This window comes from Silene latifolia, chromosome Y (assembly GCF_048544455.1).
Source record: "Silene latifolia isolate original U9 population chromosome Y, ASM4854445v1, whole genome shotgun sequence".
NCBI classification, from domain to species: Eukaryota; Viridiplantae; Streptophyta; class Magnoliopsida; order Caryophyllales; family Caryophyllaceae; genus Silene; species Silene latifolia.
In genome coordinates this window covers 82,988,283-83,007,550 of record NC_133538.1, presented here as the reverse complement: position 1 = coordinate 83,007,550, position 19,268 = coordinate 82,988,283, and the positions used below count along the sequence as shown (strand labels likewise).

The 19,268-nt window shown below is 40.0% G+C and overlaps 1 protein-coding gene and 1 long non-coding RNA gene across 2 annotated transcripts; one reads left to right on the top strand and one right to left on the bottom strand.

Annotated features, from left to right (window-relative positions):
- The first annotated feature begins 251 nt into the window (after positions 1-251).
- Positions 252-2,923, top strand: LOC141634516 (uncharacterized). Its single transcript, XR_012539237.1, has 3 exons — positions 252-545; positions 894-934; positions 2,080-2,923. It is a non-coding gene; the product is annotated as an uncharacterized LOC141634516 (long non-coding RNA).
- A 9,937-nt stretch (positions 2,924-12,860) lies between these two features.
- LOC141628419 (uncharacterized) lies at positions 12,861-13,697 on the bottom strand. Its single transcript, XM_074441566.1, has one exon. The coding sequence runs from the start codon at positions 13,695-13,697 to the stop codon at positions 12,861-12,863; it is 837 nt and encodes a 278-aa protein (XP_074297667.1).
- Positions 13,698-19,268: the final 5,571 nt, after the last annotated feature.

Here is a 19,268-nt window from a genome sequence, read left to right as displayed (position 1 = left end):
AGGACACTCATTTAAACCCCTGACTCATTTCAGGATCCCTCATTTATATATATATATATATATATATATATATATATATATATATATAGGGTCGGGGTCAAAAAGATTTAACTAAAAGTACGGTGCGAACCGTACGAAGTAGTATATAAAATTAAATTAGACATTTCCACGACCCTCATTGATTGTCCCCTCTTCAATAAAATGTTATCCTCCACCTTCCTCTTATTCACTATTCACACAATGACAAAATCGCACATGATGCCACTGCCGCAAGAAAGGTTGTCGGCATACCTCCGGCGACCACAAACTACCATCTTATAACTAAGCAATTAAACCAATTCTCAAGCGCGTTTATTATTTCTCTACCCACTTGAAACAATTAGACACCCTCCCACCACAAATACTGAACTTTGATCGCCTCCCACTACTTCCACCGCTAGCCGTCACTACCACCGTCGATCGCCACTCGCACCGGCTCTTCTACCACCTATATTTTCGTCGATGACCCTTCCCACAAACGAATTTCAGTGTATTATAGCAAGAAGGTTAGATTCAATTCTTATCTTATTTTAATCTTTGAAGATTTGTTTAGTATTTTGAATTTATTCAATTGTAAAGATTTAATTAAGAAGTAGTTTAATGCGAAAACATAAGATTATAATCAAAAAAATTGATCGTTAGGGGTGAAACTTAATTAAATTTAGGGTCGCCGCTAGGAGGAAGTTCGTCGTTAAGGATTGGTGTTAATATTGATGGTATGGTTCATGGGTGAGGTTAGTGGACGGTGTTGCGTGGTGAGTCGGGTGTATTTGGAGTATTAATTTATAATACCAAATAAGTAGCATTTTGGGTTGTAAGTTGTTGCTTATGGATGCAAGTTGTTGCTTTCTCAGGCTGAATACTGTTAGATGCTGCGAATTGGGAAAATCGACAGGTAAACGATGGTCCATTATATTTCTCATCTTATTCAAATGAATTTGCTTCAGTGATTGTAGTTTCGGAAAAAGAACATTGGTTTGTACAGTTCTGATCTTTGCAATTCCTGATGCTTCATTGCTGATCATAGTGTTAAAACTTAAAACGGCATTACAAAAGACTAATTGACTAATTAATTATATGATGGTATCTAGTGAAGTATTGTTCTTCTAATGTCTTGTCAGAATTTGTCTATGAGATTTGTCTCATTTTGAGTTCTTATTCCTATATATGGGATATGAAAGTTAAGACTTATTCTGACCTAACTCTCCATCCTTGTGTTTCTACACTTTCGATCTCACTAATTCACTAATAATCCTAATTTGTAGCTGAAACTGTATGCGCTAAAATTTGTCAAACCCAACTATGTGACACACATAAAAATTACTTTCTTTAGCCAGTGTGATCAATTAAATTAAACGTGTAGAGAAATAAACAACCATTATTGCCGGTAACTAGTTCAAAAAAGTGTGCTTTGGGTGAATCTAAGCCCAGCTTTAGTGAGCCGCCAGCCAAAATGCCTATGTGCTTTAAAAGTGCATTATAAATGAGGTGTAACCAGCGAGGCGCATTACTAGCCATTGTCTATTTATTTTTTCTATTTTTAGTTCCTTTATACGCCTCTCTTTTTCACATTATCCCCGACTGTTATTTGACATCTTTCAAATCCAAAATGTATTCTTACTCAAATAATTATTTTCAAGACGAATTTGTTTGCAAAAAACAATACACCTCATATCTATCAGGCACGCAGTTTGCGCGTCTTGCTTGGAGCCCTCATTGCGTTTGTGCGCCTTGCACCTTTTGAACCTAAGCATTACTTATAACCTACTAGTTAGTTGGCCTACATGTTTGAGTAGTCCAAGTTTTGGATATTTATTATGATTTTGAACCTACATGTAATGGAGTTAAATTTCTGTACATAAACCATTAGTTAGAGTTATGAAAAATAACATTGGTTTTATTCGTCGTCTGTGTCTCTATAATAAAGTCATCATCTTTCATGCCAAGGATGTTATTTTGAGTGTTGTTTGGTGGTTATCAAATTCAATTGCAGATTGCATTTTGCTGTATGAATCAATGAATTATATTTTTTTTTATCAGGAGTAACGATGGGCAGTTTGGACCGGAAACTGAAAAGGCGCTGTAACAGTAGCCGTTTAATGAGGTCGTGTTGTGTGGATAAATTAACCAGTTTACCTGATAACTTAGTGACTCGAATTTTATCGATTCTCCCAACCAAGGATGCAGCTGCGGCCTAAGTACTGTCCAAGAGAAGGAGACGAGCTTTTTGTTGGATAACAAATCATGAATGCTAAAGTTATGTGATTGCCATGTTTTTTTTTTGGTGCAAAGATCCTTCAAAACATCTATTGTGCCCAGTTTCTCCCATCAGTAGCCCTCTCCGAAGCCCGAAATCTTCACAAAAAACATGCACAAAGAGAACCCTCGAACCGCTTCCAGCTCATTTGCACATATAGATTGTCCAAAGATCCAAAATAGTCTATATGATGCCCTAGTAAACCATTGATCAAGACAAGAAACTTCAATTGGCATACTTGAAATCTCTCGTGCAAATCAGGGGACGAGTAAATATCAAGACAGTGCCACTGTCAGAAAATTCAACTGTGAGGAGGTATAAATGAGACTTGATCATCTATTGCTGAGGTATAATCTCAAGTATACAAAAGTGAAAATTAGAGATATGTATATAGATAATTAGATATATGTATCTAGCAAGTGAGAGGAGTGTATCTAGCTAGCTAGAGATATGTATCTAGCAAGTGAGAGTAGTGTATCTACCTAGCTAGAGGTATGTATCTAGCAAGTGAGAGGAGTGTATCTAACTAGCTAGAGGTATGTATCTAACATGCTAAAGTTTGTATCTAGCAACTCAATGGGATCAAAAATGGCTATTGTATATTTGTGACATACTCTTTATCATAAAATTCTATTTTATCAATTTGCAGCAAAATTCATTAGGATTATAGGACACATTGCCATCAATTCAAATCAATGTCATAGCTCATGACTTTAAACACATCTCTAGCAAGGTAAAGAAGTGTATCTAACTTGGCTAGAGATGTTTATCTAGCTTTCTAGATATGTGTATTTGGTAAGGTAAACAAGTGTATCTAACTTGTTAAAGACGTGTATCTAGTAAGGTAGAGGAGTGTATCTAGCAAGGTAGAGGAGTGTGTCTAGCTTGCTAGAGATGTGTATTTATATATTTTATCATAGTTACAGGTTATGAATGCTGATAATATAACTACATATATGTAATTGCTATAGTTTTATAATTATTTGCACTAGAGAAAGTAAAAAGTGTATTGCCCTTCGAGTTCAGTGATTCTGAATTAAATTGGGATTGTATCTTGTATCATCACTGATGTGGAGGTTCAAACTATTAGAGCCGAAAGTTTGATCAAAGTTTAATGAGTTATTAACAAATCGCATTAAAAATTACACCACATATATAGTTATATAAAAGTTACGGAGTACTTTGCTAATTAACTCGGCGTAATTTGATGTTTTCCTGCAGATTTCTGTCATCCTTGTGCAAACAATGTAACACCCCCATACTCCGAGTGCCTTACCAGGACCACTCAGGTATGAAGACATCACCATCTCGGTCGCCCGAGGTATGATAATCAAATAGACAAAACGGAAACAATATTTATTATAAATAGTTTAATGATAAATACAATCCTCAAAACCAAACCAAAGTACAATACATTATTCCAAACTATCTGTTCTCAACTGAAATGTAAATAAATGCTAAACTACAGCGGAAGACTCTATCGTCATGTCGTGGCCATCCCAGCTATCCCAGTACTCATCTCTATACCTGTTCAATATCTGCTCACCATCCCCGAATGGATCACCGCGGGTTTACAAAACAACACCGGGTCAAGACTAATCACACAATCAATATAAATAACAATAATAAGACAAACATACAAATTGTGAATCACACACACATACACACACCACCAACTCCCATCATCTCGCATCGATCGTCCTTTGGACCACCGCCGATGGGGGACCGCACCGTTCCCACCTAAGCCCCGCTCATCGTACGAGCGATAACCCCGTCCATTAATGTGCACATCCCCTTTCGTGGCGGGTTCCACGAAGGGCGAAACTAGGGCGTGAGATCACTCCCGCAAGTGACCCCACTCAGCCGAGAACGCATCTCGAGAACCATCAACAAACACAACCACAATCACAATCACAATCACAATCATCATATCAAACAACTAACTACAAAGACATCACCAATATCCCATTATGGGACTAAACCGAGTAGAAATCCTACCCGGAAAGCACAACACGCAGACGGTATCTACAAATTTGTATCAAAACGGCTCCTCTACGAATTCTCCTCCTACCATACAACACATAGATGCTACCATTCAAATACTACTCATAAAAACCCCCAATTCCTAAATTAGGGTTTCATCAATCTTAACAAAACATTATAGAAATTATATTAAAAGCTTACCCTCGACGCAAGGAATCCAACGACACGAACTACGATACGAACTGACCGTCTGAACTCCGGGAATTGTCAAGAACGCGATTAGGAAGAAGAACTAGTTGCTTTCTCTCTTAAACAGGTTTTAGGTTTTGTAAAAAGTGATTTAAAACAATTACGAATATGTTTAAATACCTTAATCGCGTAATTAACAAAACCCGAGAAAACTCCCCCGTAAAACCGGACACTCGATCGAGTACCCAAGGCACTCGATCGAGTACCCCCCTACTCGATCGAGTGCCCCAGCTACTCGATCGAGTACCCAACAGGTCAGAAACTATTTTATTCCGCAACTTGCCCATACTGACAGAGTAAGGGCTACTCGATAGAGTACCCCCAAGACATATAAATACGGAGTATTACAGTCTTCCCTCCTTAAAAGGAACTTCGTCCCCGAAGTTCAAACCACTACTAAAACAAAGGTGCTCCAAAACATTCCTGACTCAACAACCAAAACAAAACTCAATATAAAACACGCTACTTACCCAACTCATCCCGACAACCTACCGACGCAACATATAAAAAGGTGTATAAAACTCTTAGAAACTGCTCGCGATCATCTCCTACCCCCCTAAAAGAAACAAGGTTACGTCCCCGTAACCATACATACCTGATCAAAAGGAAAGGGTAACGCTCTTTCATGATATCCTCTGCCTCCCATGTAGCTTCCTCGGTCTCGTGGTTAGACCAAAGGATCTTGAGCAAAACTGTCTCACCACCCCTAGTCTTTCTAACCTTTCGGTCTAGGATCTGCTTAGGTACCTCAAGATATGATAAAGACTCATCAAGCTCTAAGTTCTCGGCCTCTAACACATGTGAAGGGTCGCTCACATACTTCCGCAGTTGCGATACATGAAACACATTATGTACTCTCTCTAACGCAACTGGTAAAGCCAGACGATAAGCAACTTCCCCAACTCGCTCTAAGATCTCATAAGGCCCTATAAACTTCGGACTTAGCTTGCCTTTCTTCCCAAATCTCATAACCCCACGCATAGGAGACACTTTCAGAAGAACCTTGTCCCCAACCCGAAACTCCGCCTAAACCCAAGAAACTCCTCACCTCAAAGAACATTCTTTGGTGCTTCCCACTTTGTCACTGACCTCAATCTTCGCCGTATCCACAGCTACCCCATCTTTAGAGATTACATGCCCAAGAAAAGCAACTTTCTCTAACCAGAACTCACACTTGGACAGCTTAGCATACAACTCATGATCCCTCAAAGTCCGCAACACGATCCTCAGATGCTCCTCATGCTCCTCCTTAGTCTTAGAGTAGACTAAGATATCATCGATAAACACCACCACGAATGGTCCAAGAAGCGTCTCAAGATCCTATTCATCAAATCCATAAACACCGCCGGCGCATTAGACAACCCAAATGGCATCACCACATACTCATAGTGGCCATACCTTGACGTGAAAGTTGTCTTTGGTATGTCCACCTCTCTAATCTTCACCGATGGTACCCCGACCTCAAATCAATCTTAGAAAAGATCGTTGCACCACTCAATCGATCAAACAGGTCATCTATCCTTGGCAAAGGATACTTGTTCTTTATCGTCACTCGGTTCGGCTCCCTGTAATCTATGCACTGACCTCAAGCTCCCATCTTTCTTCTTCACAAACAGAATCGGTGCTCCCCAAGGCGATACACTTGGTCTAATGTATCCCTTCTCTATCGATCATCCAATCGCTTCCTAAGTTCCTCCATCTCCTTAGGACCCATACGGCACGGTGCCTTAGAGATTGGCCCCGTCCCTGGCTTCAACTCTACGGTGAAATCTATCTCCCTCTTCGGTGGCAACCCCGGAATCTCCTCCGGAAAAACATCTGCAAATTCTCCCACCACCGGTATCTGATCAATTGTCGGACTCTCTATCCGGTCATCTCTCACATGGCACAAGATCGAAGGACATCCCTTCCTCAGATAAGACTTCAAGGTAAATTTGCAATCAACTTAACTTTGGGTTTGACTAGAAACCCACGATAAGACACACTTACACCCTTTGGACCCCTTAAGGACACTTTCTTTTGATGACAGTCTATCTTGGCTTTATACTTTCCTAACCAATCCATCCCAACTATCATCTCAAAACCATTAAAAGGAAACTCTAGCAAGTCTACAGGGAAGTTGACTTGCCCAACTATCAAAGATACATCTCTAAACAACCCCCCACACGATACAGACTCACCCGAAGATAGGAAAACTTGCTCCCTAACAGACTCATATACTCTCAAACCCAACTGTTTTACATGACTCGAAGACACAAACGATCGAGAAGCCCCGAATCAAACAAAACAAACGTAGGAATACCATTAACAAGGAATGTCTGGGGTGATAACGTGCGCATCCTCCTCATTTTGCCTTCTTGTCCATCATGAACAACTTGCCCATTTGGTCTTCCGCCCACCTCCCGGACAAGATCTTGGTGATGCGGTCGGCTTAGCACCCGACCCTTGATTGTTGTTGTTGTTGTTCATCGGTGTCCTCTGATAAGAATTACCGCCGTTGCGGTTGCCTCCACTGGTAGCTCGACCTCCCGGTTTGGCCATGATCGGGTGAGTGCATTTGCTTGCAAAGCTCGTGCGGAGTCTCGAGCAGGATCCGGTGCACTCGTGCACTCATGTCTCTTGTGGCCTACTCCACCACAACCAAAGCAGGTCACTCCCCAACTATTACTCACACTCCCTCGGCCTCGCCCAAAGGAAGTCCCAAAGACTAAACCCGGACCCGGAAGAAAATCCTTTGGGATCGATTGTGGTTGCCTTTCAAATTAGATTGGCCACCACCCTCGCTCTCGACTTCCTCTTCTCTCCACCCGACCTCTCCGAACCATCTCCACTAGTCTCTCGGCTCTCCCGGCCTCTCATACGCTTCCTTTACATCGTAAGGACTCCCACGGGTAACTTATCCATAATTTTCGTGGTTAGCCCTCTCTCAAACCTCAAAGCCAAATTCTCCTCACTCAAACCCATATCCTCAGCATATCTAGATTTCTCATTGAACCGCTGTAGTACTCGACCCACAGACATCTCAAGAGTCATCTTAAACTTGTCGAACTTCTCTCTCAACTTACTCCTCACATGTCGTCGTACGAACTCCTTCCTCACGACCTACGAAACTCCTCCCAAGGTATAGCAGGTAACCCTTGGTTGGTATATATCTCCTTGGCACTCACTTTCACCGAATCCCACCACTTGCCATTTTGCCTCCCTCGGATAGAATGCGGCTGATCCACTCTCATCTCATCGGGACGGTGAACTAAATCTAGTATGTTCTCCATCTCCCTCACCCAACTATCAAGAAGGTTAGGCTCCTCAACTCCCTTGTACTCCTTCGGGTTAAACCTCGCAATATAGAGGTTGACTTTAGCATGGTCAACCTCCTTCTCCTTATCCTTATTCTTGTCCTCATTCACTTTCTTTAGGGTCTCGGTGAGAGCATCTTGGGGTTCTAACATCTTTACGATGTCATCCATGGTCATAAGCTCGCCTCGCGTACAAAGCATTTTTCTTTGGCGGCATCTTGAAACTATACATATATAAGAAAGGGTAGATATGAACATACGTTCTAAACTTCAAAACACGAAAACACGCTGCCCAGAACCTACTCGATCGAGTATCCAAACCCACTCGATCGAGTAACGGGCTACTCGATCGAGTGCCCCCATGTACTCGATCGAGTACCCAAACTCAAGAACCAAACGGACCTTCTGATCTCTAACCCACTCGATCGAGTATCTAGGCTACTCGATCGAGTGACTCCCTACTCGATCGAGTACCCCTAGTTACTCGATCGAGTGCCCCAAAACGCGATTCGGACTCAAAATCGCAAAAACCCACCCGATCGAGTCGCCCCACTCGATCGAGTAGCACCAATACGTAAAAGCTACCCGCATGTTACGTCATATGCTACATGCTAACCTTATAAAATCACATGCTATCAGAATAAATATGCTACGCATCTATTCTACTATCAACAAGATCAATTCATCATGCTATTAAAGCCACATTGTAAATCATTCAACATGTTATCATCTCATTAACATGTTCCACATATCATTTCCTTTCACTTGCTCAACTTCCTATTTCAACACCAAACAATCAACACACTTCATCACTTTGTTGCACACGTTAATCAAACATACAGATGACTCGACAAACACTTTCCCCATGTGACCGGTTCAAAGTTATAGGGCGACCCCCGCGACTTTAGGACGTCTCCCAAGCCTTTGCACTAGCTCCTACAACTTTTACCCGGGTTCATTTTAATTGACTCCCTATGTTCATTAAGTTCATTGGTTACGGGTTTCGGGATCGTCGCTCGATACCATTTGTAACACCCCATACTCCGAGTGCCTTACCAGGACCACTCGGGTATGAAGACATCACCATCTCGGCCGCCCGAGGTATGATAATCAAATAGACAAAACGGAAACAATATTTATTATAAATAGTTTAATGATAAATACAATCCTCAAAACCAAACCAAAGTACAATACATTATTCCAAACTATCTGTTCTCAACTGAAATGTAAATAAATGCTAAACTACAGCGGAAGACTCTATCGTCATGTCGTGGCCATCCCACTATCCCAGACTCATCTCTATACTGTTCAATATCTGCTCACCATCCCCGAATGGATCACCGCAGTTTTACAAAACAACACCGGTCGAGTACTAATCACACAATCAATATAAATAACAATAATAAGACAAACATACAGGTGAACTGTCACACACACACACACCACCAACTCCCATCATCTCGATCTCGATCGTCCTTTGGACCCATTACCGCCGATGGGGGACCGCAGCCTGTTCCCACCTAAGCCCCGCTCATCGTACGAGCGATAACCCCGTCCATTAATGTGCACATCCCCTTTCGTGGCGGGTTCCACGAAGGGCGAAACTAGGGCGTGAGATCACTCCCGCAAGTGACCCCACTCAACCGAGAACGCATCTCGAGAACCATCAACAAACACAACCACAACCACAATCACAATCACAATCACAATCATCATATCAAACAACTAACTACAAAGACATCACCAATATCCCATTATGGGACTAATAATGCGAGTAGAAATCCTACCGGAAAGCACAACACGCAGACGGTATCTACAATTTTTGTATCAAACGGCCCCTCTACGAATTCTCCTCCTACCATACAACACATAGATGCTACCATTCAAATACTACTCATAAAAACCCCCAATTCCTAAATTAGGGTTTCATCAATCTTAACAAAACATTATAGAAGTTATATTAAAAGCTTACCCTCGACGCAAGGAATCCAACGACACAAACTACGATACGAACCGACCGTCTGAACTCCGGGAATTGTCAAGAACGCGATTAGGAAGAAGAACTAGTTGCTTTCTCTCTTAAACAGGTTTTAGGTTTTGTAAAAAGTGATTTAAAACAATTACGAATATGTTTAAATACCTTAATCGCGTAATTAACAAAACCCGAGAAAACTCCCCCGTAAAACCGGACACTCGATCGAGTACCCAAGGCACTCGATCGAGTACCCCCCCTACTCGATCGAGTGCCCCAGCTACTCGATCGAGTACCCAACAGGTCAGAAACTATTTTATTCCGCAACTTGCCCATACTCGACTGAGTAAGGGCTACTCGATAGAGTACCCCCAAGACATATAAATACGGAGTATTACAAACAACCTGTGATGGCATGCAACTGCTTTTAACTAGCTGTTGTCTTAGTATATTAACAATCATAATAATTTACTAATTTTTTTTCAATGCCTATAGAGCATCATAATATTAATCAGGGTATGAGTGCAAATATATTTTCATGTCACATTATAAACAACATTGTTTCAGCATTCAATTAAGAAAGGAAACATCAGATCACAAAAACCAGTTAGAAAGGAAGACAGGAAAACATACAAATAAAATTTTGAATTATCTGATTACAATGTATACAGTTGAAAATGTCCTGACTATTCGAGTTTGAATTAAATGTAGTCCTTGATTACATTTAATTGGCATGGAAAGTGATGATAATTCACATGGAAAGTGATTTGAATGACGACATTATTGAGCATCGCCGGTCAGGCCCAGCCATTTTCATGACCACCACCACCACATCACCTTTCTTGCTCTACCCAACCCTCCTTTCTCTGCAGCCAACATCACCCCTCGTGCTCTCAGACAGCCCTGTCGATTAATAGTCTCTGGTACTGTATGAACTACCAAGATACCCCATATTACTACCCTCAGATACACATGGTATTACTACAAGATACACATTGTCTTACTACTACATACACAAATAGATTTTTGTATCCAACATTAATACTGTGTGTATTCGGGCTGGTATCTTGTGTATCCACCGCTCCACCATGCTCACCAAGCCCATCCCTACACCACAACCCCCTACCACCACGAACTACCCATATACACAGGTTTATAACCCCAAATACACAAATCGATTTGCGTATGTGGAGTAATATTACGTGTACCTAGTGTAATATTATGTGTATCCGAGCAAATCACTTAACCCATGAGTCACCACCACCAACGCCACCCAAGTACCATCGCCTAATCCATCAACATCCATGACCGGGATGCATCCAATCCTAATTGACCATCTAACACCATCTACAACCTTATAACCAGTTGTCGTCGCCGCCTAGTCATCGTACGTCTAGCGAGAGAACCACCTCACCACCCTAACCGTCCATCTTCAAACATCGTCATTGTACTAATCGTACCGCCATAACTCTATCTCTTTATTTCAGACCACCGTGCATCCATATTCTGCCTCAGGTTCACACCATCGATCCACCGTGAGTAGTTTGACGCACCTTCATGAGCACAGTGACCATCGAGATTTACTCATTTTCTCATGTTTTTTTTCAAATTTAATCATAGATCTATAAAATGGAGAAGAACTTCAAAAATAATTGTTGTCCTTAGAACCTAATCAGACAATTTATAGTCCATAAGAGTCGATTACGGCGGAAATCGATTCCATTTGTGACAGTGGTGGCCGGCGACGAAGATAGAACAAAGAGAAGAAATAAATGGATGAAGATAGGAATGGGTAATTGACTGATGACAGTAAAGTTGGGGTGGCGCACCGTCGAGTTTGATGTCGGAGCTCCGGCGACATGACGATGAGGAAGTTTAAAGTGTTGGAGTGATGGAGTTGGGTTTTACGGGAAAGAAGAGAAGAGGTAATTGTTTAAGGCGTTTAATATGATCCCTTTTGATCTGATTTTTTCTAATGGCTAAAAGGAAGTTTGTAAGTTCGCACCGAACTTTAGGTTCGCACATGATCCTATTTCTATATATATATATATATATATATATATATAGGAAAAATTCAAAATTACTCCCTTATATGTACATTTTTTTCAAAGTTACTGCCTTATAAAACAAAATTTCAAAATTACTCCCTTATAAGAGGGTTCCGATCAAAAATTGCTACCAAGACCCAACTCAGGTCAAAATTAGACCAATTTTCCGTCTATATTCAAAATTCTTATAATTTCCTACCCATTTTGCCCCTCTTCTTTTTACCCTAATTAACCCCTCATCTCTCTCTGCCTTACTTATTTGCATACAACCATTTATTTCTTTTCTCTTCCTCCATCTCACTTGTCACCTCCTTTCTCTCTCTTGTATTCCTCAATCTCTTGCCCCCTTTCCCTTTATTTACTGTATAAATAAATGTCTAGTTCTAATTCGCACCCGAATTCTCAGTGTAGTTGCGATGGTCCAAGGTTGTGCTTTTGTGGTCTTGTAGCTTCTAAGCTAACTTCTTGGACAAAAGAAAATCCGGGTAGAAGATTTGAAGCATGTCAAATTTACAATCCAGTGACTAAGGCTCGGGGTGTAAGTATTTTTGTTGGCTGGATCATTCTCAAACCAATTGGCAAAGGAAGGTGATTAATGAACTTGTGATTGAGAGAAAAGTCCTTAAAAACGAAAATGAGATGTTGAAGAATGAGATGAAATTGATCAAGGTTCGAAAATTCAACATTGGAAGCAATGAAGTAGAGAATAAGAAAGATGAAGATGGGTGTTCTCATATTTGCAAGTTAGTTGGTGTTAGATTTAGAAGCATGTCAATTAGGTTTATAGTTGTTGTTTGCCTCATTGTAATATTGGCCAAGCTTATCATGTAGTTGTCTTAATGTATTATGTACTTGGATAATTTTATGGAATAAAGGAAGCATTTGTGATCATTTCTCTCCAATATTTCCAAATTACATTGTCTAACAGAAAACATAATTGTTCACATTTGCAAAGTACATAGTTGTTAAACTAAATTGTTCAACCCTTACAAAGTAGCAACTAATTGACAACTTCTCTAATTCAAAGGAGGGGTTTGTGTGACATCAAAAGATGTCTGACTATGAATATTTGTGACTAATGGTGCTGGGCCTGCACTAGCATAGGCTGCCTTTACTGCATTCCTTGCTGCTGCTCTATCCCTTCCTTCTTTTGCCCATGATGACTTACCTAAAGGCCTCCCCCCTTTGTTGCTGACCTTTGGTGGTGCTGGTGGATTTTTGCAAGTCCTGTTGGAATGACCAAGACCCCCACAATTGCCACACTTATTTTTGGCCTTTGGCCTCTTAACTTGTGAGGATTCTTCACCTACCTCTTTTCTTCTTCTCTTCTTGGATGGCCTCCCAGGCATCTTGCGGATTAGAGGAGGCAAAGGTTCAGGCAAACCACTCTTGTCCCACTGTCTAACCCCAGGTATAGGTGAGATTGCAGGTTCATATGTCATGGCATACCTCTCCTTGGTGTATGCAACATCAACAAAGTCATCACCCACCAATCTTTGCTTGAGGATGCACACCATTGCATGTGTACAAGGTAGACCACTAAGCTGCCAGTTCCCACAGTTGCATTTTCTTTGGTTCAAATGCACAACCCATCTTTGTCCTTTGAAATCCACCTCAAAGTTGTCATCTTTAGACTGAAGAGCTTTACCAAATCTTGCTTCATCAGTTGCCCACTTCATGTACTTGTTTATATAAGGCATTAGTCTGTCTTCATACTTTTGCAACCCTTCTCTCTTTTCACATGTCATCTTCATTACATACCTTCTTATCCATTCCATTAGTGTGAGGATTGGCTTATCTCTTGCATCCTTGAGAACCGCATTAAATGTTTCACACAAATTGTTCAACAACATGTTGGACTTACAATGGGTTTGGAAGGCATGGCTGGACCAATGTTGGGAAGGAATGGCATTTAAGTATGCCCAAGCATCATCTGACAGCAACTTAATACCAGCCATAGCAGTATCAAAGTCAGCCTGAAAAACCCCATTGCTTGTGTTAGACAATCCTTATAAGTTAGATTGATTAAGTATGACCATAAATTGTAACTACTAATACTTGTGTGAGAAATGCATACCTTAGTTGTGGCTCTTGCAGCCTGCCAGAAACTCTCCTTGTAGAGTTGCCCACCATAACTTAGTTTGAAGTTTGCCCAAATGTGTCTAGCACAATATCTTATCTATGCTTTGGGCACAACCATTCTCAATGCATCAATCAAACCTTTTTGCCTATCAGACATAAAGGTCATACCCTCACCTTCAGGTTTACCAACATCATTCACCAACATCTCAAGGAACCACCTCCAACTTTCACTGTTCTCCACTTCAACAACTACCCAAGCCACTGGAAATATATTGTTGTTTCCATCTTTCTACACTGCCACCAATATCATCCCAGGATAAGGACCTTTTAGGTGACAACCATCAACACCTAATAAAGGCCTACATCCTCTTGTAAAGCCTTCCTTACAGGCTGCCAAATAGATGTACATTCTCCTGAATATTTGTGGTGGCCTTTCAATATTGTCACATACAACAAATGCTGTTGACCCATTGTTGTATGCTATCAAAGCAGCAGCATAGTCCCATACTTTACCATATTGGTCTTTCCCATTCCCATATATTAACAACTTGGCTCTAGATCTTGCAAGCCAACATTTTCCATAACTCATATGGACATTTAAGTCCCTCAGCACTTGCTCTTGAAAGTTCTTCAAACTCCAGTCAATGTTTGTTCTAAACCACTCAAGGTACTTCTCAGCTAAGTACTCAGTAGATACCATCCTATTATAGCTTGAAAGCTGACAAGTGTGCTTCAATTTCAGTGTTTTAATTTGTATATTGTCAGAAGTTTTCATTTTTGTCGCATGAAACTTAAACCTACACTTGTTTTTTAGATTGCAAATACAAGCTCCCAACTTAGAGCTTTTACTATTCCACTCACATTTGCACTTATCCTTGCAATATGTTGTCACCCTATCTGAACCATTATGACTATAAAAGAAGTCATAACCATTCTCCACAGTATGAGTAATCAAAGCTTTCCTTAATACTTCAACACTTGCAAATTTTAACCCTAATTTCAAGTCAATGGATTTTTTGAAGTCAACCTCTGAGTTAAAGGTTGGGTACCCATCACCTTCATCATCTAATCCTTGTAAACTCCTCAACTCATCTGAGTCTTACTCTAATTCCACACAATCATTAACCTGAACATCATCAACCCTACATATGTTAGGTCTTTCTTCAGCTTCATTACCTGGCATCTCAGGCCCCTCTACCTCAGTCTCCTCTACCTCTACTTTTGTTTCATTACCCCGTGTGTGACCCTCATTCACATCATCAGAATAACTCTCACTCACACCTTCATTAACACCTGTCTTCACACCAAGAGACTCCTCAACCTCTTCAAGAAATTCCTCTTGATTCCCACCAAACAAATCTTCATCCCCTCTCAGATCTTCCTCACCAATCACCCAATCAATGTCACTTAGATCCACATCACTATGGTCTGCATCACTGATTGAACCCTCATCATTATTATTTTCCATCTCTTTATTAGAATATTTCTTGCTCCTTGATTTTTTTTTGATGCACCTTGTACCTCACTCACCTTCCCTCTCCCTTTGTCTTTCTTTTTCTCCTTTTGACTAGAACCAACAACACTGCCTTTCTCCTTCTGAACTCTCACTTTGCTTTTTCTTTTTTCCATATCAACCACTACATCCTCAAAGTTTTGTTGGAGCTGTGTCCTCCAGTTAGTGCGGATAACGTTATTACACATACACTTGTACGGACAAGTGGGAGCTTATTGGAGCTGGTGTCCTCTACCGTTAGTGCAATAACATTTAAATCTCTAAAAGGATCAAAGGGTATACTTTTGTATTATTATCAATTGGTCCACGTTTATCAATAACGGTTGGCTTGCTAGATAAGTTTGACGTTATTGTCATACAGATGGCGGTGATCAACTGGTCCCTAAAAGTCACACCTATAGGATACGTTTGAGAGATGTGACGGTATGAAAATACAGTCATGTTGATGCCTAATTTGACTAAAAAGTTCGTCGGAATTATTGACTGATAATTAGTCAAACGCGATGTTGAGATATTTTATTTAATACGGATTAAATAATAATGGCTAAAGCGAATTAAACAGTTAATTCGTAAATTAAATATAAACGATTATATTTGATTAATGTATATTAAATAAATTAATTATACAATATTGTCATTATCGGACATGTATTATTATATTGACTAATACATATTGCTAGACGATATTTTAATAACCGATGACGATTTATAATAAAATCCCGTCATATACATTTAGCAATTTCGAGTCGGACCACGAGTTAAAATTAAGAGGAAGTGGAAGCCCACTTCCCCATGAGGCTCACGGCTGGCCGAATGAAGGAACAAAAGGAGAGCTTCTCCTCTTTTGTAACCTAATCATTCATTTGCAAAAATATTAGGGTTTTTGAGAACATTTTTCTCTCAATAACTTAGATCTCACATCTAGCAAAACTCACACAAAACTCTCTCAATATTGCAAGGCAATTAGAGAGTACATTCTAGCACAAGGGCATAGTCTCAGACGGTCTTGGGTACAACGATTAGGAGGAAATCTACGTTGATTTCTATCTTAGGCCGCATTTCAAAGGACCCGAGGTTAATTCTTATGCTATATCGTTTTCTCTTGTATTTTTGTTTTATGACAATAATCACATGTTAAATTTTGCGTTATAGTCCTAAAATTTAAGGGTTTTATACGGATATTACCCTACAAGTGGTATCAGAGCGAGGCCACGTAAATTTTTCTTTGTGATTTTCATTAAACGAATTGAATCGATATTTTTTTGCATAAAATTCCGTGCGGCACAATTTTTTTAGGTCTCGGCTGTTTTGTTTTTTTTTTTTGAGCAAACCGTGAAAATTTTGCATTGGTTATCGTGCCACACGGCTTTATGCTGATCAGACGATGTTTTGTTTTCAATTTGTTCTTTGCATATTGTTGTTTTAAACGATAATTATAACAATATGTTAAGATCCTATCAATTGTAGTTTCAATTCTATACGGATTAGGTTAAATTGCAATTGGTTTTTAACAAATCGATTTTGTTTTGGTTTGTTGAGGCTCACGGTTATGAGCTGCTTGAAATTTTTTTTTTTGTTTTGTCGTTCTGTTCACGGTTCTGCCGTGAAGAAGAAAAAAAAATTTTTTTTAGGGTTGCTCTCGGTCAGGCCGTGGGAAGAAGAATTTTTTTTTTTGTTTTGTTCTTTTTGCTGCTCTCGGCATTTGTAGCTGAAATAAAAAAAAAATTCGGTTTTTGGCCATATCTTATGCATAATACGGATTTTATGCATTCGCTTGATAGTGAAACGGTTCACTCACGTACCATTTAGTTATTTTAAAGCGATTTAAAGTAACGGATTATCATGGATTAAAATTAAGTTGATTAAAGCGGTTTTGTCACATAATTTTAATCATTAAAGGTGGTTTGGATAAATTTAAACATAATTACGGAATTATGTCACAAATAAATTTTAGTTTTAGTTGATGCATTTTATTAATCGTTATTTTTGAATGCCTTGAATGCTTTTAATTACGTATTTATTTTTACAAACGGTTGTAACTTAGTGTGGCCTTAGTAGAACGTGTTACCGTAATGATGGAACACGGTCTTGGTTGTATTTTGAGATCTTGTATCTCCGTTTTGGTTTTTTCCTTGTAATTACAGTTTTTATTTAGAATGTAAATAGGTTTATATTTTGTAAATTTTAATTTTAATTTTGAGAAGACCAAAGATGGAGATCGGATGCTCACTCCCGCTGCATGGACAAAGATGGAACATCAAGACAAGCTTCTCGGGTCCAACGGTGGATTCCAAAGTTGTATTATGTTCTTTTTACTAGGATAGGTCACACTAGGAATTTTATTTACGTTTTGCATTCTTTCATTTATTTTATTGTAACGATAGACTGCATCATTTTCCGCCTAAAACCAAACCACCTAATATTTGCATGAAAACTGACTCATATAGAGGTCACGCGTTAGTTTTCTATGACATTCTTATGTCACACGATCATTTTTAAGCCATCACCTAAGTTAATTCATTCACGCAATGCTAGTTTTTCGTTCACTTAAAATGAATTAAAACTAAGTTGATGGGATCTTCCTCGTATAACCAAAAATTGAGAATAGTCTTTATAGGTCAAACTCCAATGAATCCCTTCTTCGTCGGTAGGCATAATATGACCCCTTCTACGTCGGGTAAGTTGGAACTGATTGACCTATTTTATCTCAACACTATGGTCACTCGTATGATCCTGTGATTATGGTGGACTATAGATAGGATTTACGGAAATCTATCGACCAAGAGTTCTAACGATAGAACTAGCTAAACAGTTGGCTTATCAATTTACGGAAATTGAGTCTTGGGATCACTTGTATTATTCTTGAGGGAGATCAATTATGCAAGTGCAATGAGTCTACATGATTAAAATGAATTTTAAATAGACTTAAATCACCTCGATGAGTTGCTTATTTCGTTTTTGTTTTCCTTTCTTTTTCAGTGTAGATCACGATCACTTAAACTGCTAATAACAAAATGGTCTGGCCGTCTTTGACGACCCAATGCCAAGTGCCACATTGGACCGTGAGTCCCGGCTTCGGATCTTCATGAATCGGATGAATCATCAACTCCACCGAAGAATGATGGATCAAACTTCGCGGACCGGGAGGCAAGCATTACGGAATCTTGCCGCGGTGACGGAAGCTCAAATTTCTGACAGAGCCCATCCCGTCAAACCGGGTCCCACGGCCGGAGCTAACGAGATCGCCAAGTATAACGATTTTGTCATGGAAGCGAGTGCGATTAAAAACGTACTCATTTTTGCAATGGAATCCAATTTGCAGAAACGCTTCATAGCCTAAGGTGCAAACAAGATTTTCACCACGCTCACCAAGGAATTCTCGAAAGCACCGAGAATCGTGACCTACGAGCATACCACTCGCTTCTTTGATGCGAGACTCCAGAAGGGCCAACCGGTTAGCCCACACATTCTCAGCATGATTGAGAATGTCGAGAGACTGGAGGCGCTTGATTGTAAAATCAGCGAGAACATCGTGATTGACCGCATGCTTCATTCACTTCACGATGGTTTTGCGCTCTTTAGAGCGAATTACTATATGAATGATTTGAAGAAAAGTCCTCATGAACTACACTCCCTACTCGTACAGACCGAGAAGGATATGAAGTTTAGTGGGAGCTTGAAACAGGATATTCTCGTTGTGTCAAACAAGGGCAAGGGTAAGGGCAAAGCTCAGGCAGACCTAGCGGTAGGTAAACCGAAGTTTAAGAAGTCGGGATCAGGTAAGAGTGGGTCTGGTGAGGCAAGCAACTCATCAGGCGCGACAAAGAGC

Coding starts and splice junctions, on each gene's coding strand:
- LOC141628419 (XM_074441566.1), bottom strand. CDS start 13,697: ATGTTGTTGAACAATTTGTGTGAAACATTTAATGCGGTTCTCAAGGAT.